The 24,982-nt window shown below is 51.7% G+C and overlaps 1 protein-coding gene across 2 annotated transcripts; it reads right to left on the reverse strand.

The window, feature by feature from the left end:
• Positions 1-1,365: 1,365 nt before the first annotated feature.
• On the reverse strand, positions 1,366-24,529 carry LOC142432233 (poliovirus receptor homolog). 2 transcript variants are annotated; one of them, XM_075537357.1, is made up of 8 exons: positions 24,228-24,529; positions 18,198-18,551; positions 15,812-16,120; positions 12,809-12,926; positions 9,252-9,400; positions 7,531-7,650; positions 5,869-5,915; positions 1,366-4,626 (listed from the first exon to the last, which is right to left on the reverse strand). In XM_075537357.1, exons 1-8 carry the CDS (start codon positions 24,301-24,303, stop codon positions 4,624-4,626), a joined length of 1,176 nt encoding a protein of 391 aa, XP_075393472.1. In that variant the 5' UTR covers positions 24,304-24,529; the 3' UTR covers positions 1,366-4,623. The 2 variants fall into 2 exon arrangements, with proteins under 2 accessions (XP_075393472.1, XP_075393473.1); XM_075537358.1 differs by lacking the exon at positions 5,869-5,915.
• Positions 24,530-24,982: the final 453 nt, after the last annotated feature.

Raw genomic sequence — 24,982 nt, forward strand, 5'->3', positions numbered from 1 at the left:
TGCTGTCCCATACCATGACTCTTAAATAGATTTTCACTTATGTTCATATATATATGCAGAGTCATATGCGAGCAGCTCTGGTTGGCATAGTGCTTACATGCTGGGCGGCTTCCCGCAAGGTCAGCGGTTGGAAGCCATCAGCTGCTCCAGGGGAGAGATGAGGCTTAAAAAAAAAATTTTTTTTTTAATTTTGAGGCTTTTTACTCCTATAGAGAGTTATCATCTCAGAAACGCCCAGGCGCAGTTCCACCCTGTCCTGTAGGGTCGCCATGAGTGGAAATCAGTCTTCATAGGTCATAGGAAGACTTTGATTCTTGGGCGAATTCACAAGAATCAAAAACAAGCAGCGCTTGTTTAGAAGTTCACGCCCACTGACAGGGTCCCCCGTTTGTCACAGGAGAATGTGGACGGCTGACTTTTCTGCAGTGGGTTGCCAGGCCTTGCTCCCGTGTGCCTCTGGACAGACTCGAAACTACCACCTGCTGGTGCACAGCCAGGGCCTTTGTTCGGTTTGCACCATCTCCCTCCCACACTGGATACATCCCCCCCGCCCCGCCCATCATTCCCAGAGGGGCAGGTCCTGATTGGACCAAGCCTCCTAAGCCGTCTCATCCTGGCTAGGGATTGGCTGAGCGGTGGGCATGGGCGGTGCTGCCCATCACCACCCGAGGCGGCGCTGCGGCGCTCTCGCTCTCGGAGGACGGCTGCGCTGTTGCTCAGGACGCGTTGCCAGGAGGAAGCAGCTGTCTGGGTCCCCGCCCGAGGATGACGTCACCACGTGACCTGAGCGCCAGCGTCTGGGCCCGGAGCCGGCCCGGTGATCCAGTGCCTGGTTTTGAATCGCACCCGCTGGAGCGGTCTGCCTGGAGCCGGCGTGATAGTCCAGTGCCTGGTTTTGAATTGCACCTTCTGGAGCGTTCCGCTCCGGTCCACCCAGGCTTCCCGCTAAGGCAGCGGTTCTCAACCTGTGGGTCGCGACCCCTCTGCGGGTCGAATGACCCCGTCACAGGGGTCGCCCGATTCATCACAGTAGCAAGATGACAGTGATGAAGTAGCAACGAAAATAATGTTATGGTGGGGGGGGGTCCCTACTACATGCGGAACTGCATGAAAGGGTCGCGGCATTAGGAGGGTGGAGAACCACTGCTCTAGGGGAGGGAAATTGTGAAAAGTGAACTCACCCCATCCTTTAGGGGACTTAGAGAAAAGTCTTGATGGTGTTCTCTCAGAGAGAGCACTAAAAATAACCTCTGAATCCCCCGGGGCTGCAATCAGTTCTTATCCTCTTCCAAGAAACTCGATTTATTTTTTAATATTTTCATGTTTGAAATGAACATATATGACACTAAAGTCCACTTCCGTTTTATTTTCTTTTTCAGCCACTCAGAACCTCTTTTTGATCCGAGGGGTAAGGAATTTGGAGGGATTTTTAAGGCAGTGAGCCCGTCCTCTATTTTTACTTAACTTAAAAAACATTATTATTAAAAGGTCACTTTTGGGGGTGGGGCTCTTACAACTCTTTTTATAATCCATACATCGATTGTATCATACATATTTACACATATATTGCCATCGTTCTTGTCTAGACATGTACTTTCTATTGAGCCCTTGGGATCAGTTCCTCTTTTTTCCCCTCCCCCTAAAAGACACAAAGGTGTTTGAAGATGGCTGTGCTAGTGATTTTACTACACTGCTTGAGATGACTGAACTGCTGAATGGTATGTTATCTGGATTCTGTCCTAACACGAACAGGGAGATGTATACCTGTGTTTAGTGCAGTGATGGATACAATAGCAAAAAGAGGAACAAAAAAAGCCCACAAAACAACAAGGTTGTACAAGTGTGTCAGTCTGGGTAGATTAGATGAACTAATCCATGGCCACTCATATGTATATCTACAAGAACAGTTAAGTATGGAGAAAACATTCCAACTCAGTCCAGTCCAAACTCAAAAGTCTGATATTAGCCCAGATGTTTAACACCAATCTATAAAGTCCTCATCAGACTCACAAAATACATGCAATGATGCCAAGTGCAGGAAGATCACAGGTCAGTGAGTGGAAAGTCTTGTGGATCCAGTGGTGGTGTAAGCATTTCAGCACTGGCAGGGGTCTCCATGTGGCTTCTCTGGCTCCAGAGGTCTGGTTGCATCAGGGTAGGTCCACATGGCTTCTCCAGCTCCCAGGGCTTAGTGCCACGTGTCTTGGCCATAGAGCATCATCTCAGGGAGAGAGCTGTGTGTGAGACTGTCTCTCACCTCCCAGGAGGAAAATACCTCAGTGCCCAGAATTCTCAGAAGGCCAAGCCCACACAGAGGTCTCATTGGCGATCTCTGATTGACTCCACCCTTACATTCTTTTTTGTTTGTGTTTTTCACCCCTAGATTCTTAATCCTCACATTGACACCAGATTATGTAACTACCACAAGATAAGGCACAACTTGGCTTTAGGACACCTGACCCACTTACAGTCCCGCTTCTCCCTGAATTAACGAACTGGTCACCAACACTGTTCTCCTGGTCACAAGGGATCTTGGCCTTCAAAAAAGACACCCTGCTATCCCTACTCGTCCTCCTAGGCAATATAAGTCTGACCTGGGAAATCATATAAATGTCTCCCGTGAGACAGTTGTGAGACACTGGCAGTCCTTCAAGTCTTGAGGGCCGCCGGGTAGTCCTCTGTAGAGCAATTCAGGCTATCCAGCCACGGGCAGCAAACAGCAAGGCAGGTCACCAACAGTCAGCCAGATGACAGGGTCTGACAGTCCCCAGCTCAAGAGAGGTAAATTCTAATGGTGTGACGAAGCAGGTCTTAAAGGAACCTCAAATTACAGTGACACAGTCCACGGGTTAGATGTCCCACAGGTAGTGTAGCTTGCAAATGGAGGCACAGAACAAGCAAGGCAGCCGCACACTGGTCCGATGATCAAAGAGCAAGAGACAAGAAAGGCAAGGCTCGCCGAGCCATTTATCTCTCCCGCCCTTCAAGGAATCCCACATGTATTTATCAGTCAGGTTGGCACAATAAACTACCTACCTCAACCGTAAGGTGAACATCTGAGTGCCAGGCACTTCGGCAAGTAGGAAACAAAAACACCAAGGTCTTCAAGTACTTCAGGTGTGTGTGTGTGTGTGTGTGTGTGTGCATGTAAGGGGGTGGGGGCAGCTCAATTTTGTTCCTACACAGAAGTTGGCCCCAGTCCCTTGTCTTTTTCAGCCCCTTTAGTGGTGTGACGGTCATGTGTTCGGCTGCTAAGGCCAAGGTCAGCAGTTTGTAAACTATGAACGACAAGGCTCTCTTCCCGAGGGGCTGTTCTATCCTTTTAAGACCGCGATGAGTCGGAATGGACTCGATGCCAGTGGGGTCGGTTTTCGTATTCCCGCCTCTAGACAATGAGACCCGTTGGCTTGAGATGAGCCATGAAAGATGGTTTCTCCGGGTCTTCGTCAACCGCTTTCTCACATGACTGGCATCGAAATAAAACCACACTCATTGCCACGGAATCGGTTCCCAACCCGGAGCCATCCGACAGGACAGGGCACAACGGCCTTTGTGCGGTTCTGAGACGGTCACTCCTTCTGAGCGTGGGAAGCCTCTTCTTTCTTTGGAGGAGCGGCTGGTGGTTTCAAACCGCTGCCCTGGCGAGGTCGCAGCCCACAGCACTGGTGAAATGCCTCAACCCATCTCCGCTCTTTGGCTCAGTCGTGACCGGCGGCTTGGATCGTCAGTCTCACGGAGACACTGGGAGGTATGTCAAGAGAAGTAACAAGGGGACACGTACACTGTGCACACGACCTGGTGAGCGAGTGGGCTGAGCAGGGCTCTGTAGTCACTGTAAGATAGGTGGGGGGGACCCCATGCACACACCCCCCAAACACACACACAGTTTCCCAGACTTTAAATTAAAACGATTTAAATTATAACGAAAATCAGAAACTCTTGATATCAAGTTCGCGCACGCGTGCGCGCGCACACACACACACACACACGCACAAGAAAATAAGAAACAATTCAAGGAGACCCGTGGATTGTCACCGAGGAACTTGACTCCAGACGGGCTTCAAGCTGGTGATCTCCAGGCCTTGTCCTGAGGTGCTCTGGCTGGGTTCGAACTGGCCAACCTTTGGGTGACCAGCTCAGATTGAGTTTTAATGCTCCCTGAAGCACACTGCTATGGCGTTCTCTCATGGCGCGTCTGCTGGGTCTACACCACCGACCCGCTGGTTGGTGGTATAGCATTTTAACGACCACGCTACCCAGGAGTCCTTCCTGGGAGACTCAGTGCCTAGAACTTTGAACGTTCTCTTGGATGGGGGCTACTCTGGAGGGGGAACATACTATTGGGTGGGATTTGTTTGGTGGGACGGGGGTGGGTGGGAGGGGTGGTCTCTTGGTCCTGTAGCGGGGTGCCCCATCAGTGTATGCAGTCCAATGCAGCATCAGTCGGGGACTTGGGGAGAGGGTCCTGATTGACACACATGGCTTCGAGGGGCACTGGAAGCTAGAACTAGAATGTCTTCTAGCCCCTGGCAGCTCCAGTCTCTCTCTTCATTCATCCGCCGTCATCTCTCTGCTCCCGGCCTCTTCAGGAATAGGGTTCGGTTGGAGCAAAGGGTGTGCATTTCACTAGGAAGACAGTCAAGAAGAGAGATTTGCCAGCTATCATCAGCTCAGGCACCCCTTCACAGGAAATCAGACTAGAGACTCAAAGTGCAAACAGCCATGGGCAGAAGGACAGGATGCTCTACTTGCATCAAAGGGGGCCTGGTGAGCTAAAAAGTCTTGGGCTGTTAACCTCAAGATCGGCAGGTCAAAACCTACTAACTGTTCCTGGGGGGAAAGATGAGGCTGGGTCAATCTGCATCAGAATCAACTCGACTATGGCAGTGGGCTTGGTGGTCCTTTCCCTCACTTTCTCCAGGTGTGGCCAGCCTTCTCCAGGTGTGGCCATTCTGGGGTAGGGGAGGGAAGCATCTACGAAAATGCAGATCCCAGACGCTGCCACACATCCACCAGCCCTGACTCTCAGAGAGTGGGGCCCAGGAAAAGGGCCCTTGAATATACTACAGGGGATTCTGGGAAATGGGTACTTGGGCACAACACTACATGGGGATTCTGGGAGTCTAGAAGTGGCACTCAACCAGGTGGGTGGCTTCTAACTACCAGGGGTTCCTTAGAAGAAAGTGCTGACTATCTGCTTCCCAAAGGTCACAGCCCTCAGGAGAGGTTGTGGGGAAACGGAGAGCTAATTCCAATGGGGACCCAACATCTGGATATGATGTTGATGGCTTCACCATTTTTCCAATAGTCTTCAACTGTTGCCATGATTGATATGAGGATGAGCTGTCAACAACACCGTACAAACAACACACAAGAGAAACCCAACGGAATTCAAACGTTGCCCCTTCTCCTGATGGGGCAGCTCTATTCTGAACACTGGGCCCCCGGGAGTGGGGATTCCCTCGGTGGCAAAGGACACAAGAGCCGCACTTGGCTCCTAGTGCTGTCATCGGGGTTAAGGGTCGCAGGTGACCAGAGATATCTGTCCCCTCCCTGGGAAACAAACAAAAGCCTCTCCATCGAGTTGATTCTGACTGACAGCGGCCCTGGAGGGCAGGACAGACTGGGCCCTCTGGGTTTTTCCAAGGCTCTCATCTTTTATAGAAGCAGATGGTCCAATCTGCCTCTCATGGAGTGGCTGGTGGGTTCGAACAACCAACCTTGGAGTTAGCAGCCCAGGGCTTAACCACGATGCCACTAGGGGTCCTCCTGCCCAGAAAAGCCACCAGCATCCAGCAGTGACCTATGGTTTGTGTCAGCCACCCACACCCTCCCCAGTACCCCTGGGGACCGGCCCCAAGCACTGACCCCATTGGCACTCCTCCTGTTCGCAGTGGCCCTGTTGCAATTCACAGCTAGGGAGACAGGAGAATGAGGGACAATATTTAGAAACACGGGCAGCTGTGGTGGAGTGTTATTTCTTAATGTGGCTCTTGTACCCCTGCTCCCCCCCACCAAAAAAAAAAAACAACTCAAAAAACAAAACCCAAACTCACTGCCATCCTGTCAATACTGGTGCACAGCAACCTGATAGGACAGGGGTGAACCGCCCCTGTGAGCACAGTTTTTATAACTACTGACGGGAGTAAGAAACCCCGCCTTTCCTCCCTCGGAGCAGCTGATGGCTTTGAACTGCTGACGTTGCAGTTAGCAGCCCAACTCAAAACCCCTAGGCAGTCTTAGAAACCCAAGTGGGAGTTCCACTGTTCTCAGGGTCGCCGTGTGTTGGAATTGACTTGGTGGCCATGGGTTGAGTTTGGCTTTCTCTTCGAGGAAAGGCGCTTTGAGGCCCAGTGGCTAAGGATCTGCCTGGTCCTAAGGGCTGGTGGTGGAAGTCACTAGCTTCTCCACGGGAGGAAGAGGAGGCCCTCTGCTTCTATGAAGATTACCGTGTAGGAAACACCATGGAGTAGTTCCATTCTGTCCCAGAGCATCGCTGTGAGTTAGAATTGATTTGGAGCACCGGGTTGGGTGGGGTTCTTAGACCTGTAACAGTGTTCCCTACAGAGTCCTGGTGGGATGGTTCAGTAAAGGTTGGACGGCTAACAGCAGGGTCAGCAGTTCAAACCCACGGGTTGCTCTGAGGGAGAAAGGTGAGACTGTTCCCATAAAAAAGTTACAGCCTTAGAAGCCCTATATAATGGCCACACTCTGTCAGAGTCAACTGGTGGTACAGTGGGTTATGCATGGGGCTACTAACCAAAAAAAATCAGCAGTTCAAACCCAGCAGCTGCTGTGGATGAGAAAGAGGAGGCTGTCTGCTCCCGTAAAGATGGGCCCCCTCAGAACCCCAGTATAGGGTTGCTATGAGAGGGTCACTATGAGTTTGCACAGCTCAATGGCAGGTTTGCCTTCAGAACTGCTAACCTAAAGGCTGGTGGTTCGAACCTACCCAGTGGGAGAAAGGCCTGGGAATTGGCTTTGTAAACATTACAGCCAAGAGAACTCCATGGGGGCAGTTAGGTCTACTCTGCCCACATAGGTAGGGTCACCCTGAATTGGAATCAACTCAATGGCAATAACACACCAATATCAATATGATCCTCTTTGGATACACACACACACACATATATGTATATATATGTTGTACTTGAGTAGAGTTGGGTCTAAATCTAATGCGTTATGAAAAAAAGCTTAGAGACTCCAGGGAGAGGGCGGACTGACGGCACATGAGGATGGCCTACAAGGAACCTCAGCCATCCAGATGGCGGACACCCTGAGGTGGACTTTCAGCCACCCCAGCTGTAAGGTGACCCAGCTCTGCTCTCGGACGACGCCCACCTGTGATCTCTGTGACAGGGTCGCACAAGGGGACCAGCAGCCCCACTGTGACAGCTGTGGGGTGCCTGGGGACGGCCACGGTGACCACACCTGCCGTGAACGGCCAGGTGGGCGGCGTGGTCTGCCCAGCAGCCCTTGAGAAGCAGACAGGCATTGGGGTGAGGGTGGGGAACAGGGGAGGATACTCACATCTGCACCTGATTATGTAACGCTTCCAGAATGGGCACCCTATCACTAATAATAATAGCACCGGGATGATGAGCCAGAGCCAAAGCTTGTTGAATGAAGCGGACTCCTCCCCAGGTTTGCCTGAGAAGAGAAGAGAAGAGGGAGTGGGCATTTAGGTGAGAAGACTTTTCAGGGGACTTTCAAGGTCCCAGAAACAAGGACCTCTTATCCTCCTACTGGGCACTCTGTAATTCCCTTAAGGAGCTGCCTCTCCACCTTCCTTAGTGTATATAGTTCACGTGGTCTGGACCCACCCTCTCTTCCCCAGGATGGGTCTTTGGCCCAGTCCTCCTGGCCAATCAGAGCGCTCCATTCTCCCCAGGCCACTGTGATTGGTTTATAGGAGGGAGGGACCTAAGTTGGGTCATTAAGAGGCAGCCCTGGGGCTTTACTGGGGCTACGGAATGTAGCCTCTTATTCTTTCCCTGGGGGCGCTGAGCTAGTGGCCTGTGAGCCTGAAGCTGCTCAGGGCCTCCCTGCCTCCCTAAGGGTCAAAGTCTGTCTGAGAAGAACACCAGGGTAGAGGAAAGGAGAGGCAAGCAATGGAAGCGAAGTTCCCAGGTTATACAGTTGGTGCACCTGGAACTAACCCCACCTGAAGGTGTGCCTTTCCTAATGAGATCTCTTGTTGACTTCGGTTGCTTTGAGTCGCGCTCTTTCCAGCACAGTAGGTAGGGGTCTGCCTTACACAGTTGGAAACGCCTTTCTCAGTCCCTGGAGGGGAGACGTCTCACAAAGCACCCAGCCTGGCCATAGGGATTGGCTCATAAGCGGGCTGTGACCCAGGTTGGATCAATGAAAGTCAGTCGTGGGTGGACGGGGCTGTGTCCAGGGACCAATGGTACAGATCATGAGTTAACAGGAGAATAAGGCCCTTCCTTGAGAGGATGGGGGTCAGAGAGCTGAAAGATTCCCGCAGCTAAGAGCACCTCCAAAACTCCTTTCAAGGGGTTCCTGAGGTCATTTTATGTGGAATCTAAAGACACTTTCCCCCAGCTTTGCCCCTCCCCCGCCAATATATGCCTAACCCAAGAGGCTGTTTGCCAGCACTTGGTGGGAGGTCAGTGCTTAGAGAGAGTCTCCCTGTAGGCATTCAGCCATCCAGAGCAACCAGACACTATTGTCTGTCGGTGGATAGGTGGGGCTCACTCCCTGCTGTTAGGGAGAGTGGATTGCTTCCCCTGAAAGCTTAGAATGAGGTCAAGAACAATCAAGATCACGCTCCATCCTGCATCTAAGATCCGCCCACCTTGTCACACGTATACCTCCAATCCCTCCTCTTCCTATTGCGTATGCACCCCTGGATCATCCCCCTCCCATTACTGCATGGCCTTAGTTACAACCCCTTCCTGTGAGGTAGGTCATTAACATGTAATCAGGGGGCTTTCAGGCCCCCCTCCCCCAAGTATATATATAAGCTTTGGTTAGAAAGCCCCTCATGCCCCTCTCCGGTCTCCAATCTCTACGTGAACCATCAGGCGGGGTTGAGGTGAGCATGCCACCATAAAATATGCCTGACTCCTTCATTTTATTCTCTCTCCTACCTCTCTTATTCCCTGTGACTGTACTACATACAGCTGTTCTATTGTGCCCACTGGCCTGTTGATGATTTGTTAGGGGCTGCCGACCCTGACAATTTTAGACTTTGGGGCCCCTGTCTCCCCACCCTGGGAGCGGCTTACCTTTAACTTGAATGGTCTTCTTTGCCACGCGAGTCCCTAACGTGTTGGTGACACTGCAGATAAAAGTTGTGTTGACCAACTTATCCACAGACCGGATCAGGAGCTGGTGACCCTGGTCCACAGCTGAGGGAGGCAGGGAGCCCGCGGTCCTGGGGAGACAGAGCAAGGGGAAGGTGACCCTGGAGACCTGGAGTGACAGGGGACTGGGCACTCACTCTGCTCAGGAACTTCCCAGGCATCTGGGAGTAGAGCCCTCTTTCTCTGGCACCCATGTTTAGCACCCCACTGTGGACTCCTGCCAACCAGAGTAGAGTTCTTCCCTAGATTGTCATGGCTGTGTGGTGCTGAGGGTTAGACATCAGGCTGCTAACCCCAAAAGTTGGCAGTTCAAACCCACCAGCCCCTCTGTGGGAAAAAGATGAGGATGTCTGGCCCCGAACTGATTGACTTGCTACAGGTCACAATCAACTCAGTGGTGGTGGGTGGGGCCTTTCGGAAGCCAATCACCAGAAGAGCTCCTGGGGGGAGGCAGGGTTTGAACCATTCACCTTGGGGTTAGTAATTGAGGGCTTAACTATTTGTGCCAGTCAGGGACTTCTGTCTGTGCCTCACCCATCATCCGACCCTGTCTCAGCCCAAGTACTTTTATGGGAAATACTGTGGGAAACTAACACGGAGGGAAGGGTGATGAGGTCTATATTCCCTAACTTATCACAGAGGGAATCTGGAAAGCCTCCCCTTGGGTAAGTGAGAGGTCAAATCCAAGTACATGATCCTGCTTTAAGTATCATCCCTATGGATTTTTCCCTTAACAGCTCTGTTGCCTTAAAGTGAGCCTACAGAAGCACACATTATCCCCTTGCTCCCCCACTCCCCGCCACATCACACCTTCCTTCAATACAGGTGTTGGGTTTCCTCACCTTATGGCTACCAGTAAGTGTCCCAATAAAGGCTCGCTCTCATTTCTCCCACCTCCACGTGCGTGGACCATCAAGAGGAGCTGAGGTGGGCATGTGACCATAACATGTGTCTGATTCTTTTATCTTATTCTCCTATCTTTCTTCTCCTCTACGACTTCACTGTGATCTCCATGCATGATCACCAGACAGCTGCGCCTACTGGCCCTTGGGTTGTTGGAGGCTGGTTTCCTCTGGCATGCGGACGCCATGCAGGTCTGACCTCTCTGTCTCCTCTCTGGGTTCCCGGCGTCCATCATCAACCCCCTCCCTAACTCTGTTCCCCCTCAGCAGAGGGTCAGTCCCTCCCTGCTCAGGTCTCCTCGCTAATGAAACTCAAACGCTTGGCTATCCAGTTGATTCTGACTCACAGCCGCCCTACAGGGCAGAGCAGTACTGTCCTTGTGGCTTTCCGAGTCTGTAACTCTTTTTATTGGCACACAAATCCACATATCATACAATTCAGTAGTTCAGTCACATCGAGAAGACTTGTACAATCATGACCGCAATCAATTTTCTCTTTTTTTTTATGGTTAAATTGCTTTGAAGGGGGAACCGATCACAATGATGGACAAATATACCACCACCATCCCCACCCCCTGAGGGGGACGAACAACAGAAACATGGGTGAAGGGAGACAGCGGTTGGTGTAAGATATGAAAATAATAATAATGTATTAATTTATCAAGGGGTCACAAGGCGGGAGAGGGCAGAGGGGCTGATACCGAAGGCTCCAATAGAAAGTAAATGTTTAAAAAATGATGCTGGCAACTTATGTACAAGTATGCTGGATGCAATTTATATAGGGATTGTTATAAGAGCGTTCAGGGCAAAGAATGTACAGATGTGCTTTATACAACTGATGTATGTATATGCATGGATTGTGATTCAGAGTTGTATGAGCCCCTAATAAAATGTTAAAAAAAAAAGAGCGTTCAGAGCCCCAGTAAGACGATCTGTTTGAAAAAATTGCTTTTAAAATGAGTTGTATGATCACATTCAATTCTAGTGCTCCCTCAGCCTTCTGCAGGCATTGTTTGCTCCCTCCACCCCCACCCCCACCCCACCCCCACATCCCCTATAAGCCCATCACCAGTTATTATCTCCGTGCATCCACTCCTGTGCTTCCCAACCTGGAGACCCAACAGAAACAATAGACAAAACCAAAATAAAGTGACAAGGATAATATAATACTAGTGTAAAGATACAAACACAAATACCAAATAAACAAGCCAGGGAAGAAGTTTTGTGTCATGGAACAAAAATACTTGCACCTCCAACAACTTCAGGCGGGATCAAGAGGGGGGTCAACTGACCAGGTTTCAAGTTCAATCCAGTAGAATCACAATTTCAATGATCTCTGATGGTAGCGTTGTCTGAGACCCTGGCCTGTGGCTATGGAGGATCTGCCAGCGGCTTCATCTGACTACACACTCTGCAGATGGGTTTTAGGCTCCCACTGTCTTCCATACAAATTGGGTGTTCCCATGAGGCTGTAACTCTTTGCAGGCGTAGAGAGATTCATCTTTCTCCCGAGCGGCGGGTAGGTTTGAACCGCCGACCTTGTGGTTAGAAGTGCAGTACATAACACACCCCTCTATAATAGGCCTGTGCACTGTTTGTCACCTTGGTTTCTAACCTTGTTTTCATGTGGCCTAGACCCTAATGTAAAGTAAACGTGTGCTTGCCCCTGGACCCACAAATAACGCGATGGCAAAGGGGAAAAGGCCGGTGATGTCTGGGGTGTCATTTCCCCCCACAATCAACACTTGCGGAAGCTGCGGTCGAGACATCATATGCGGTCATCAAATCAGCCTGACCCTATAGGACAGGGTGGCACTGCCCCTGTGGTTTTCGGAGACAGTAATTCTTAACGGGACTAGAAAGCCCCGTCTGTCTCCTGAGGAGCGGTAAGTGGTTTCGAACTCCCAACCTTGCAGTTAGCAGCCCGATGCATAAGCACTGTGCCTCTAGGGCAGATCCCTGGGACATCCTTCAGAGCACAGCTGTTTCTCTAGGACTAAGGTGTGCCTGGCCCAAGGCCTGGTCTTTCCAATCCCCTCCTCTGCACGCAGACCTTGGATGCTGAATAAGGACGATGGCAGAGGAATCTATGTATTTGGAGGGCGGTGCTGGGGAGGAACATTGAATAAAGGACCGTGGACTGCCAGGAGGGCCACCCAACTGTAAAGGCGACGGTCTTGGAACACCGGTGAGGGTCGCTCTGAGCCAGACCCCACAGGCTCTGACCACCACAGCAGGCAGGGGAGGGGAGTTTGCAGATGGACGGGGCCTGCTTGGGGGACTCCGTGTGGGGCGGGGAGGGGGTGGGCAAGCACTGGGCTCCCAGCGTGCTGCCGCGCAGTGCAGGGATGCGGGAGAGCTGGGCAAAACCACTTCCTGCGGAAGTCTGTTCACGTTGTCCCCAGATCTTTTCTACCCTCAAACCCAAGAGTCCAGCCCCCTCCTCCCTCAGGCCCAAGAGTCCAGCCCCCTCCTCCCTCAGGCCCAGGAGTCCAGGCCCCTCCTCCCTCAGACCCAGGAATCCTGGCCCCCAGCCCCTCCTCCCTCAGACTAGGTGTGCCTCCACCCAGGACTCACGTGTTCCAGACATAGCTCGTGGGCTCCGGGTTGCTGCGGACGTCACAGTTCAGGGTGACCTCATTGCCCCTCAGGTGCCAGTTGTCGTCATAGCCCAAGATGGAGACCTCTGGGGGGTCTGGGGGAAAAGACATCGGGCTCAGTGACTGGCCTGAGCGGGTGGCAGCCTGGGGAGCTACCCTGAGAGGGGGAAGCTGGGAGGCCTCTGCCCAGTAGGGGTTCAGGGTGCAGGAATGCAGAGAGGGCTTCCACAGACCTGCCTTCCTGGTCACTGCTTGGCGTCCCACCCCAGCACATCCCAGGCTCTGACAAGCCACCCAAGAAGAGAGGTGTGGGTGCTCCTGCTTCTGCCTTCTGCTCATCCTCCCCCCTGCACTCTTCAGCCCTCCCCCCACCCTCCGAGGAAGGCCAGTGAGCCCATCCTCTTGTGGGGGGAGGGGTCCTCTTTGCCCCTCCTCCCTCAGATCCAGGAGTCCAGCCCCCCAGCCCTTCCTCCCTCAGACCCAGGAGTCCAGTCCCCCAGCCCCCTCATCCTTCAGACCCAGGAGTCCAGGCCCCCAGCCCCTCCTCCCTCAGATCCAGGAATCCAGCCCCCCAGCCCCTCGGACCTCCCAGGGTCCAGTGGAGGCAGTGCCTGAGACCCAGTGTAGCAACCAGATTTTAACATTGGTAAAGCGGTACACCGTTGATAAAACTCACATCCTGGCGAAATAGCCACATGGCAGCCGAAAACCGTATCCCCTAGCTTGTGCATTCTTTCCCAAAGTCGGGACTTTTTAAAAACGCCACGGGATGTGGGACAAATAGTTAAAAACCGGGACTTTCCTGCAAAAAGCGGGATGTCTGGTCACCTTAGCCTAAGGGGACTGACTCAAACTTACCTGTTATCACCCCCACCTTTTCAGAAAACAACAACAATAAACAAAACACCCCCCAAAAAAAAAATCAGCACACCTCCTGGCAATGAGAAGCATCTGCCTTGTAGCCCACAGGATAAAGTATCAAAACTCCCTGCGCTCGAGTGAGCTCTGATTCAGAGAGACCCTATAGGATAGAGTTGAACAGCCCCTGTGAGAGTCTGAAATTCTTTCCAGGAGTAGAAAGCCCCGTCTTTCCCCACAGAGCGACTGGTGGTTTCAAACACCTGGCCTTATGATTGGCAGCCCAAGGCGTAACCACTACGCCACCAGGGCTCCTACAGATAAAGTAGGGGTATCTGCTTTTGTAGGCCCCTCCTGGATCGGTCATAAGGACGCACCCCGCTTGGTAAAGGAGAGGGTCATTGGAAACGAGGAACGAGGACTGCAGTCCAATGCGTAATCACCATGCCACCAGGGCTCCAAATTCCACCACCAGATAGCTTGTATCCTCCTCTTGGACAGCCCCGATGGGAGGAGTCCTTGGGCGGCCACAGCGGGTGATGTCAGGGGGAGCCTGAGGAAAACTAACACTGAGGGAAATGGGACAAGACCTATATTCCCTAACTGATAACAAAGGGAATCTGGAATGCTGGTACTCCACGGTAGGAAAACCTCCACTTTGGTAAGTTAGAGGTAAAGTCAAAGTACATAATCCTGCTTTAAATATTCCCACAGATTCTTTAAAGTAAGCACATGGTTGATTCTATCTCCCTACAGAAGCAGACATCCTTTGCTCTCTCTTCCCACTGGGACACCCAGCTCCCCTCCTACCTTCCCCCGTGCAGGTGTTAGGTTTCCCCACCTGTGAGCTCAGGGACCTTACTGTCGACACCACCCACCTGTGACGCATGTAACTGCTGAAGATGCACATCTTATGTCTACCTATAAATGTCCCAAGACAGTAAAGGCTCTCTCTCACTTCTCCCAGTCTGCGTGGTCCATCAAGAGGAGCTGAGGTGGGCATGCTACCATGCAATGTGTCTGACTCCCTTATTTTACTCTCCTATCTCTCTCATCCTCTATGGCTCTACTCTCATCTCTGTAGGTCATTGCCGCACATTTGCACCTGCTGGCCCTTTGGTTGTTGGAGCCTGTAAGGAGCCCCCGGAGGGGATGCTGAGTAGATCCATGGTAGAGCGTGGATGGGGCTGTGTAAACCCAGAGACCCATGTGAGAGGGTCGGTGAGCCAGTGTAGACAAAGAAGGGAGTGTAGACCACCCTGGGGAGGGGGAGGGGGCCATGTAGACTCTTTGGGACCCCATGTAGACAATGCAGGAAAAATCAACATAGCTGGTACCCAGCGGAGGTGTTTTCAACAGTCAATGGAGGCTCCAGGGCAGGGGTATAGACGGTGTGTAGGATCCAATGTGCACCGCTCTACAGGAGATTCAGTTCGGGGACCACTAGAGGCCAGTGTAGACAGGGCCCATGTGAACCTGGAACCATCTGAACAATGGTGAGGAGGGCACAGGACTGGGCAGTTTCCTTCTGCTGTGCACAGGGTGGCTATGGGTCGGAACCGACTCGCTGGCACCCAGCAACAAGAGAACCACGTTGGAGCTGTAGATCGTGGCTAGGGGAGCTGGTCTAGACAGCAGCGAGTGCTCTCCATGGCTCTGAGGGACTCGGTGTAGACAGCAGTAAGGCCGAGTACTGCAGGGCCCAGGGAGTGGGTGTAGGTGTTGGTGGGGGGCCAGAGTAGCAACAGCAGGACTACCGGTATAGACAGCTCCCCAGGGAAGCAGGGCTAGGCAATGTGCAGGGGGTGCATAGACTGCTGAAGATGGTAAGGTTGGATTGTGGGGTACCAGTGCAGACAAAGGCCAGGGGAGTCAGCCCACCAGGGAGCCCCATAGACTGTGGCTCAAGGAGCTGGTGTAGACATGGAAGGACAGTGTGGCCTGTGACTCAGAGCAGCCAGTGTAGACAGCAGGGGTGGGGGCACATAGACCATCACTGCGAAAGCTGAGAGAATGATGGGGATGGGCATTTCGGACTGAGTGCAGCCCATGGGAGGGTGGGGGCAGCCTGGCCGTGGTCTGAACCTGCTCACCCCACCCCCCCACCCCCAAGCTTACTTACAACTGATGTTCAGCGTCACCAGAAGCTCTCTGGGTTCCTGGAAGCTCTCATGCTCCACTCGACATGTGACATTCTTGCCATCCATCCAAGACTGGGGTATCAATATCAAGGAGCTGTTGACGTTGTCCGTGCCAGGCAGGGGCCCAGGCCCCTGGCTTGTCTTGGCCTTCTGACTGATATTCCAGGGCAGGGACCAGGAAACATTGCTCGGCGGATGGCCCCCAATGGTGTTACAGAGGGCCAGGGGCACAGGCACAGGGTTGAGTGGGATGTCTACTGGCAGGGCCAATGCCTGGACCTGGGGCTGGGCTGGGGAGTGGGGAGGAGAGAGAGACAAAGACAGACAGAGAGAGAGAGAGAGAGAGAGAGAGAGAGAGAGAGAGAGAGAGAGAGAATTAAGTCAATCAACCAGAGAAACACCACTAGGGGGCAACTTCAACAAGCAGGATTTATGTTCGCCCAGTTCAACTCCAGACCCAGGCTCCCTGGAAGTCCATTCCGATCCATACAGCGGGGGACAGTTGGAGTCGATTTGGATTCGGACCCACAGCGACCCGACAGGACAGACTCCAGCTACCCGGGTGGGTTTCTGAGGCTGTCAGTCGTTGTGGGAAACAGAAGGATTTCTCCCAAGCTGTCTCCCCCAAATATATGCCAAACTTAGCTGCTTGCTAATGACTATACACTTGAAGGTCATCAGGAGTAGGTCAGGGGTCATTCTCCCTAAGAGTTATCAGCCATCTAGAGCAAGCAGACACCACTGTTTATCCCACAAGTAGGGCCCACTCCCTTCTGATAAGGATGGTAGTTGTCTGTTTCCTTGTAGGAGACCCCAGAGAGGTCAAACTCCTCCAAGGATGACCAAGGTTAGGCTGCCATCCTGACTCTAGGATCTGCTCATTCTTGTCACATGTATACCCCCAATCCCTTCTCTTCCTATTGCGTGTATTTCCCTAGAACAACCCCTCTCATTACTGTATTACCTATAGCAGAGCCCCTTTCTGTGATGTATGTCCTCACCTGTAATTAGGGGGTTTGCAGGTCCCCAGAGATTATAAAAGCCTGGACTAGCATTAAAGATTCTCTCCCTCCCTCCACGTGGACCACCAAGCTGGGCTGAGGTGAGTATGCTACCATGAATTGTATCTGACTCCATTTATTTCAATACTTCACTTCTATCTTTCATGTTCTCTATAACTTTACTATGACCTTTACTTATTATCGCTGTAAAATTGTGCCTACCGGACCTGTGGACCTGTAATGATATGTTAGGGGCTGGCTTCCCCTGACAAGTCGTTATGGGAACAGAACCACCTCTTTCTCCCTTGGACCACCTGGGGGTTTCGAACTGCTGGCCTGGAAGGTAGTGGTCTGACTCGTAACCCACTAATACCACCAGGGTTCCTTGATGTTAAGCAGAGTCATCCAAAGCCCAAAGAACAAAAACCAAAACCAACCAAGCTCACTGCCACTGAGTCGGTCCTGAGTCATAGAAACCACGGGAAAGAGGAGAAACTCCACAGGGTCTCTTGATGGGAAGATGTGTGCTTGCTAAGCCTAAGGTCAGTGGTTCAACCCCCCGCAGCTGCTGGGCAGGAGAAGCTGAGGATGCTGGCGCTGTAAAGACACAGAGCCGTGGAAACCTTAGACAGGATCACAGTGAGTCGGAATCAACTTGATGGCAGTGTGGTGGGTTTGGGGGCTTACAGGCTTTCCAAACTGGTGGCGTAGGGGGCTCTGCGTTGGGCTGCTAACCACGAGGTCGGCTGTTCGAAATCACCAGCCCCCTCCTCTGGAGAAAGATGAGGCTCCCTTCTCGCGGAAAGAGTGACGGTCTCCGAAACTCTCAGATGGCTGGGTTCGAATGGCACTGAGTTCGGTTTCTGATTTGGTCCTCTTGTTTGGTAAGCTTTATCAAACACACAGCCTCCTCTTTTCTTTCCAGGAGCTGCTGGTGCATTCAAACCGCTGGCCTTGCAGTTGGCAGCCCCTTGTGGAATCCGCTGCTCTGCAAGGGCTCTGGATTCAAATCCCAGACAAACTCCAAACCCCACAACGGTGGAGTCCATTCGGCCTCACGGTGACCCCCAGGGCGTTATAACTCCCTGCAGCATTCATGGCTGTGATCTCCCCCTCCCTTTTATTGGGGGCTCTTACATCTCGTATCACAATCCGTGAATTCATCAAGCGTGTCAAGCACACTTGCACATAGGCCTTGGCTGTGATCTTTACAGATGGAGTTAGCCAGGCCTCTCTTCCGCGGTGCTGCTAGGTGGGGAAGGGCAGTTTAAGACAAAGCTCCATCCTCCTCACCCCTCCCCCACACCATACCCTTGATCTCCGCCTGGCGGAGTTAGCATCTCCTTTGTCTTCCTAACCCCCTTACCCAGCACTTGAAGCCAGACGTGGTACTTCAGGGTGCCCTGGGGGAACATGACAAACTCGCAGGTGTAGTTGCCCTCGTCTTGCACGCGGAGCTCCCGTAGGACCAGAGACCCGTCCAGCAGTTCAGTCGCCGTCCCTGAGGTCTGGAACGCCATCCTCTTGGGGTTCGAGAAGTGTGTTTCCCCGGTAGACCGCATGATGGCCACGCTGGTGGGGGTGTCCCCCTGCAGCTGCCACTGCACCTGCGCCACTTGCCCGTGGCCCTGGGGCAGCTGCAGCCTACAGAGCAGAGTGACGTTGGCGCCCTGGTAGCCGCGCACCACGGGCAGCGATTGCACGCTGACATCCTCGGTCCCTGTGGGAAAACCAAGTGGGTTAGGCCTGGGCGTCCCTGCTCTGGGTGGGCCAGCACCTGGCTGCAGGCAGGTAAGGGTTGGAAGACTTCTGCCCGGTGTTGGTGGCAACCTGGGCGCTATTGTATGTGGGTGATCCTCTAGTTCAGTGTTTTCCCAAGTGGACGCGATACCGGAGCTCCGCCCCGAGACGATCAGGGTACTGGGAAACTTTAACACCTTAGGCTCCTGAACTTGCATGGCCTACTGCCCCCTTTTTTCAGAGAAAGAATTACTCAGCACCCCCATGGTATTGAAAAACGTTTGTACTATAGCCTGTAATCCAGGGTCGAGTGTAGGTACCTGATAGTCCCTCCCCCTCCATCATCCCAGTGCCCCCCCAAGGGGTGGTATCCTCCATTTTGGGATAAATTGTACTATATCTTACTCTGGCGGGTATCAACTGGGGTCTTAAAAGCCTGTGAGCCCAGGAAGGGAAGGGGAAGGTTGCGGGAGAAAGAGCGAACTGATCACAATGATCAGTTCTCCCAGGGGAACGGACAACAGAAAAGTGGGTGAAGGGAGACATTGGTCATGGAAGACATGACAAAATAATCATAATTTATAAATTATCAAGGGTTCCTGAGGGAGAGTGGAGGGAATGAGGAACTGAGACCGAGGGCTCAAGTAGAAGAAAATGTTTTAAAAACGATGATGGCAACATATGTACAAATATGCTTGACACAATGGATGGATGGATTGTGATAAGAGCTGTAAGAGCCCCCAATAAAATAATTTTAAAAAGAGTTACAGGATGGGGAACTCAAAGGTTTATGAGGCATTAGAAGGTCACTCTATGAGTTGGCATCCATTAGGCAGCAGTGAGTGATACACAATAGGGATTAGAAACTTTCCCAAACTTGTATGACAAAGACAGAAAACCGAGCTCGCTGTCTTGGATTGATTCTGATTCATAGTGACCCTATAGAACAAGGTAGAACTGCCCCTAGGTGGTTCTAAGACGAACTCTTTCTCTCTCTTCATGGCCGTAGAGAGCCTCGTCTTGCACCCATGGTGCAGCTGGTGGATTCGAACTGCTGACAACTCAACTCACTGCCATGCACTCAAACCCTGATTCATGGAGATCCTCTAGGGATTTCTCCCACGGTGTGGGGAGGTCAGACGCTTACAGACATCCAGTTAGTCACCAGACTACAGGGTAGGCTTGCTCCCTGCTACTGGGGACAATAAACTATTCCTCCCTGAGGCCTGTGACCAAGAGTTCTCACCCTACCAATAACAATCTCTATCAGTTGAGTCAGGGAATAGGCCAAACTGACTCTGTGACATCCAAAGTTAAGTTGTCTGCCCATCTTATCACATGTATAGCCCCAATCCCTCCTCTCCCTATTGCATGTATGTCCCTAGATCACCCCCTCTCATTACTGTATCACCTACAGCACAACCCCTTCCTGTGATGTTTGTACTCACTTGTAATTAGGGGGCTTGTGTGTCCCCAGTGAATATAAAAAGCCTGGGCTAGCATTCAAGATCTCTCTCTCTCTCCCTCCACGTGGACCATCAGGTGGGGCTGAGGTGAGCATGCACCATGAATCGTGTCTGACTCCATTTATTTCAATACTTCACTTCTATCTATCATGCTCTCCTTAACTCTACTATGATCTTTACTTATTATCACTGTACAATTGCGCCTACCAGACCCGTAATGATGTGTTAGGGGCTGGCTTCCCCTGACAGATTTCCAAGACTGTAACTCTCTCTTGCTCTCTCTCTTTTAAACTTTTATTAACGTGTTATTTTAAGCTTTGTCTTAGGCCGGGTTGGCTAGAGAAACAAATTCATAGTCACTCATAGGTATATAAGAGTGTTATTATAACAGAGCAATTTTATGTTGAGAAACCATCCTTGCCCAGTCTGCCAGCACATCTTGGGGACTTGATTCACATGGATGTGTTCAGTGACCAGAGAATCCACAATGAAACCCCTAAGTTCAGCCCTGACTGTCTGCATTTTTAAGCATACACAGAAAAAATTCATCACTCTTTGTGGACTACTGACCCTGGTCCCAGCCCCACTGTTTGGATGGGCCTATTAGTGCATTTGTTTACACAGGTTATCGAAATGTCTCCCATCCTTGCAATCTAAAGAGTATTGTGAAACTGTTTTGTCTTGTGTTCATGAGTGAGAGGACCTCCGTATGCACATTTTCTTTACCATTTTGAAAAAACACAAAAAGGACATGATTTTTCTTCATGAATATGAATGGGAAATACTGTATCATTATATATTAATTGTTATTATTAGTATTATATATTGAAGGTCTATGTAACCTTTCCCTAACCCGGTCCACAAATCTACCCCTCACCAGTAGCCAATCATAAAACTGTATTTTTGTAATCCATGGGAGAAACATGGAAACATGAAAAAAATAGTGTAATTTCTGAATTTATGTTCTTGAGTGAGGGGAAGTGGTTCATTTTTTTGTCATTCACAGAAATATTGGGAAATATCTCCTCCTTATAGTAAAAAGATTACTTCTAAAAATAGGAAGTGGGTGGGGGGAGGGGGAAGATGAGGTGCTGATAGCAAGGGCTCAAGTAGAAGGAAAATGCTTTGATCATGGCTATGGATTGTGTTAAGAGTTGTAGGAGCCCTCAATAAGACGATTAAAAAAAAAAAAAGAATTTCTTGAGCAGCTGATACCAAGGGTTCAAATAGAAAGTAAATATTTAGAAAGTGATGATGGCAGCATATGTACAAATGTGCTTGATACCATCGATGTATGTATTATTATAAGATCCCCCAATAAAATGATTTAAATAAAGTTTAAAAATAAAGAAAATTTTTTAAAAAGAAAAGAAAATGATGATGGTAGGACATGTACAAATGTGCCTGACACAATGGATGAATGTATGGATTGTGATGAGAGCTTAAGAGCTCCCCCCACCAAAAAAAAGAGCCCCCAATAAAAGTATTTATTAAATAAAAAGTATTTAATAAAAATCGGAAACTCTTGAGAGGTTCATGAGAAATCCTGTTCAAGAATGGTGAAAAGGGCATCATTTATTATTACGCACACCTTGAATATGTGGTGGTATTTATTCATGTCTAAGCATGTGAGACACGTATTTTTTCATGCACACGATGAAATGGGTAGTTTCCCCTTGTTCTGAGAGAGATTATTTTGGAAGCTTGCCAGACTCTTTATAAAAACAGCGATCTCTGTGAGAAGCTGGGTCTGTATGAGTCACAGGTACAGGGGGTGTGGGGTTACTTGTCAAACATTAGAAAAGAGAAGCAGAATGGTGCATCTTTGAAACACCTTGTGACCTGGATGGTTTGGGAGGACAGTATGTTGAATGGATGTAGTTAATCACCAAAGGACAAACATTGCCACTGTTGCTGCCAAAGTAAACAAATCATGATAAAGGGTTTTTTTTTTTTCACATGGAAAGGAAGGGACTTTGATGGTTATCAAGGGTGAGAAGGGAGAAAGGGGAGGTACAGGCTAAGAGGGTACACAGCTGCTAACTCAGGTGACACAAGCCAAACTCCCAGCCATTCGTTCTGACTCATAAGGACTCTGGCAGGACAGGGTAGAAAGCCTGCTCTTTGTCTCAAAGAGCAGGTATGTGTTCGAACTCCTGACCTTTGGGTTAACAGCCCAAGCTGTAACCCAGCACTGCCACCAGGATTCCCCTCCAAGAGGGAGGTGGGCAAAAATGATGGAGGTGCACAGGACGTTGGCAGGTGTGATCAATTCTTTTTTTTGGGGGGGGGGAGATAAATTCTTGTATAAAAAACCGATGGTCAGCTCTGTGAATCCTTACCTAAAGCTACCAGGAAAAGTGAAGAGTCAACAACACCCAAAGGAAATGAGAAAGAAAAAGCTAGCAGGCAGAGGGGCCAGGGAGGCTGGAAGGAGGCAGGGCACTGCTGGGGTACAGGCAGGCAAGGGAGTGGGGAGTGCTCCCGTCTGGGGGAGCGAGTCCCTCTTGAGCAGCTTCCTCTCCTTAGAGAAAGACCGGGGTTGCCTCCCTTGGCAGGGTGGCCCCTTGGACAGCTGGTTGGTCCCTGGAAACACCACTCCCGCGGGGGTGGGGGGTGGGGCGCTCCTCCAAGCCCCAAGGAGAAACGCACCTAGGTTTCTCACACCCACTGAAGGGCTCCCTCAGGAGCCCCGGCTAAACCGCACGCCCCCTGAGATCTGTCCGGTGTCAGCAGCTCACGCGTGTCCAAGGGCTGGATTCCCCTCTAGTTCCTGCGGACTTACTTCAAGGCCAAGTGCACGGGGCCAGGCTGGCAATCTCAAGGTCCCGCCCGACCCCTCTCCGTGCTGGCGGTGCAGCGCCCAGCCTGCAATCTGAGAAGCCCTTGGAGAAGCTCTGAGCTGGGGGCGGATGAAAGTGGGGGACGGAGGAGGGGGGTGTGGGGGGAAGAGCAAACTTTTTGCTATTTACACCTGTTGCCATTAGTCAGGGTTTATGAAGGCAATGCCCTAAAACGCCCCTCAAGACCCAGGCAGATCGGGTCACCCTCCTGAGAAACAGCTGGAGAGTCTGGGCAACCTCAGAAATCACAGGGGCCAGGCAGAGAAAGCGGAAACTTTCTGTTTCGCGGTGAAAGCGGTCCCATTTCTGAAACCCACTGGGGGGCAGGTCTTTTAGGGTCGCATCGGCAGCGAACTCTGGCTTGAGACCCCCCACTCCCACCCCGGGCACGTGGGCTGCTGCAGGCCGACACACCCAACCCAATCAAACTCACTACCAAGGAATCCAAGCTGACTCATAGGGACCTGACCTGCCACCCACCTACCTTCCCAGGCCCCCAACCCCGGAGGGGGGGGAGTGTTCCCTTAACTGAAACTGTTGACAGGAATAGAAAGCCCAGTCTGTCTCCCGAGCTGAGGCTGAATGAATGGAGAGCCACGCAAGCCAGCCCTTGGAGCTACAGGTGGAAATGAGGTCTTCCCCCCCCACCCCCACCCCCACTCTCGGCTGCCTTCTGCATCACAACCAACCTCAACTGAGGGTCGGAGTGGGTGGCTCGGATCTGAGGTTCACATGTGGGCGTGCCAGGGAGCAGGGGGGTATGAGGGGTGGTGTGGGGGGGGGATGAGGTAACCGAGACTAAGTTCTCAGTGATGAAACTGCACCAGGGCCGGTCCAGCATGGGCGCCCGCCCACCCCCCCCCCACCCCGCCTGCTCATCTCCCCCCTTCCCCCATTCTCCTTCCAACCCTAGGAGGGCTGCAGCGGATCTGGTACGGACCCCCGGGGACAGTGCGGAATGCCGCCCAGAGTCCCCAAGGCTATCTTGGGGGAACTCATAGCCCCACCCTTTTCCTGTGGAGCAGACGGTAGGGGGGGGTGTGTGTGGCTCAGCTGGGGAGCATGACCTGGTGACTTTCGGGTTAGCCGGCTGACACAGGGGACGCCCACGGCCTGCCCTCCCACCCGCACCCCAGTCCCCCAGCCTTCACGCTCCCCCTAGACCCCACCCTCCTCTCCCGGCTGCATGCCTTGCTGAAACAATCAAAGGAAACTCAAAACTCGCTGCCATCGAGTTCGTTTTCCTGGGGAAGGCCAGTCTTGGGAACTTGACTGCCCGATGTGTGTGTGCCGCTAGGGGAGAGGGGGGTGTGGAGAGGAAAGAGGGAGAAGGGAGCAGTCACTTACCGGCCCTCGGGGGTCTCCAGGCCAGCCACGGCAGATACAGCAGCCACAGTCCGAGTTTTGGAGAGAACTGCTCCATGGCAAGTAGCCGTTCGCTGTCCGCGGAGCCGGAGTGGGGACCGGGCAAACCGACCCGCTTGTGCGCCCGGTGGCCGTGGGAGGACGGTATTAATAAGTACCCCACCTGGCGAGGCCTGCGCGCACCCCGCTCCTTGCGGGCGGAGACTGAGTCAGGCCCAGACGCACCAAGATTAGCTAGATACTTCCTGTAGACCCATCGCCGCGACTCGGCTCGCCAGGGGCTCTCCGGGGCAATGCGCTTCTCTTCGTGGTGTGATATAGTGTGGTGTGGCTGGTGGGTGTCTCAGTTTGCCCTGTCTGTCCAATGGCCATGCTAATAGGATTCATCTCACAGGGTGGGGCGGGGGGGCGCGGTTGGAGTAGGAGAGCAGTGAGGTGGGGCATGGCACCAGAAGAAGGCTCATTGTCAAGGTTCAGAGGAAGAATTGCTTGCCCCAAGTCCGGGTGCCTCCTTTGAGCTCAATAAACAGCATTTCTAATAAGTTAAAGTAAGAAATATAGTCGATGGGGCTTCAAAAACTTCGCGGGGGAAAATATAACTGAAAGGGTGGAATTAAAAAACAAAACAGAAAAGAGTGGAATTTCCCCACAAACAAGCATTTTTCAGACCCCTCAGACATTTATTTTATTTTATTAGGGGCTCATACAACTCTTATCACAATGCATCAATTGTGTCA

This window comes from Tenrec ecaudatus, chromosome 18 (assembly GCF_050624435.1).
Source record: "Tenrec ecaudatus isolate mTenEca1 chromosome 18, mTenEca1.hap1, whole genome shotgun sequence".
NCBI lineage: Eukaryota > Metazoa > Chordata > Mammalia > Afrosoricida > Tenrecidae > Tenrec > Tenrec ecaudatus.

Coding starts and splice junctions, on each gene's coding strand:
- LOC142432233 (XM_075537357.1), bottom strand. CDS start 24,303: ATGGAGCAGTTCTCTCCAAAACTCGGACTGTGGCTGCTGTATCTGCCG. Junction 16,121..18,197: donor CGTCTGGCTTCAAGTGCTGG/GTAAGGGGGTTA, acceptor CCCACTCCCCAG/CCCAGCCCCAGGTCCAGGCA. Junction 12,927..15,811: donor GGTGACGCTGAACATCAGTT/GTAAGTAAGCTT, acceptor CTTTTCCCCCAG/ACCCCCCAGAGGTCTCCATC.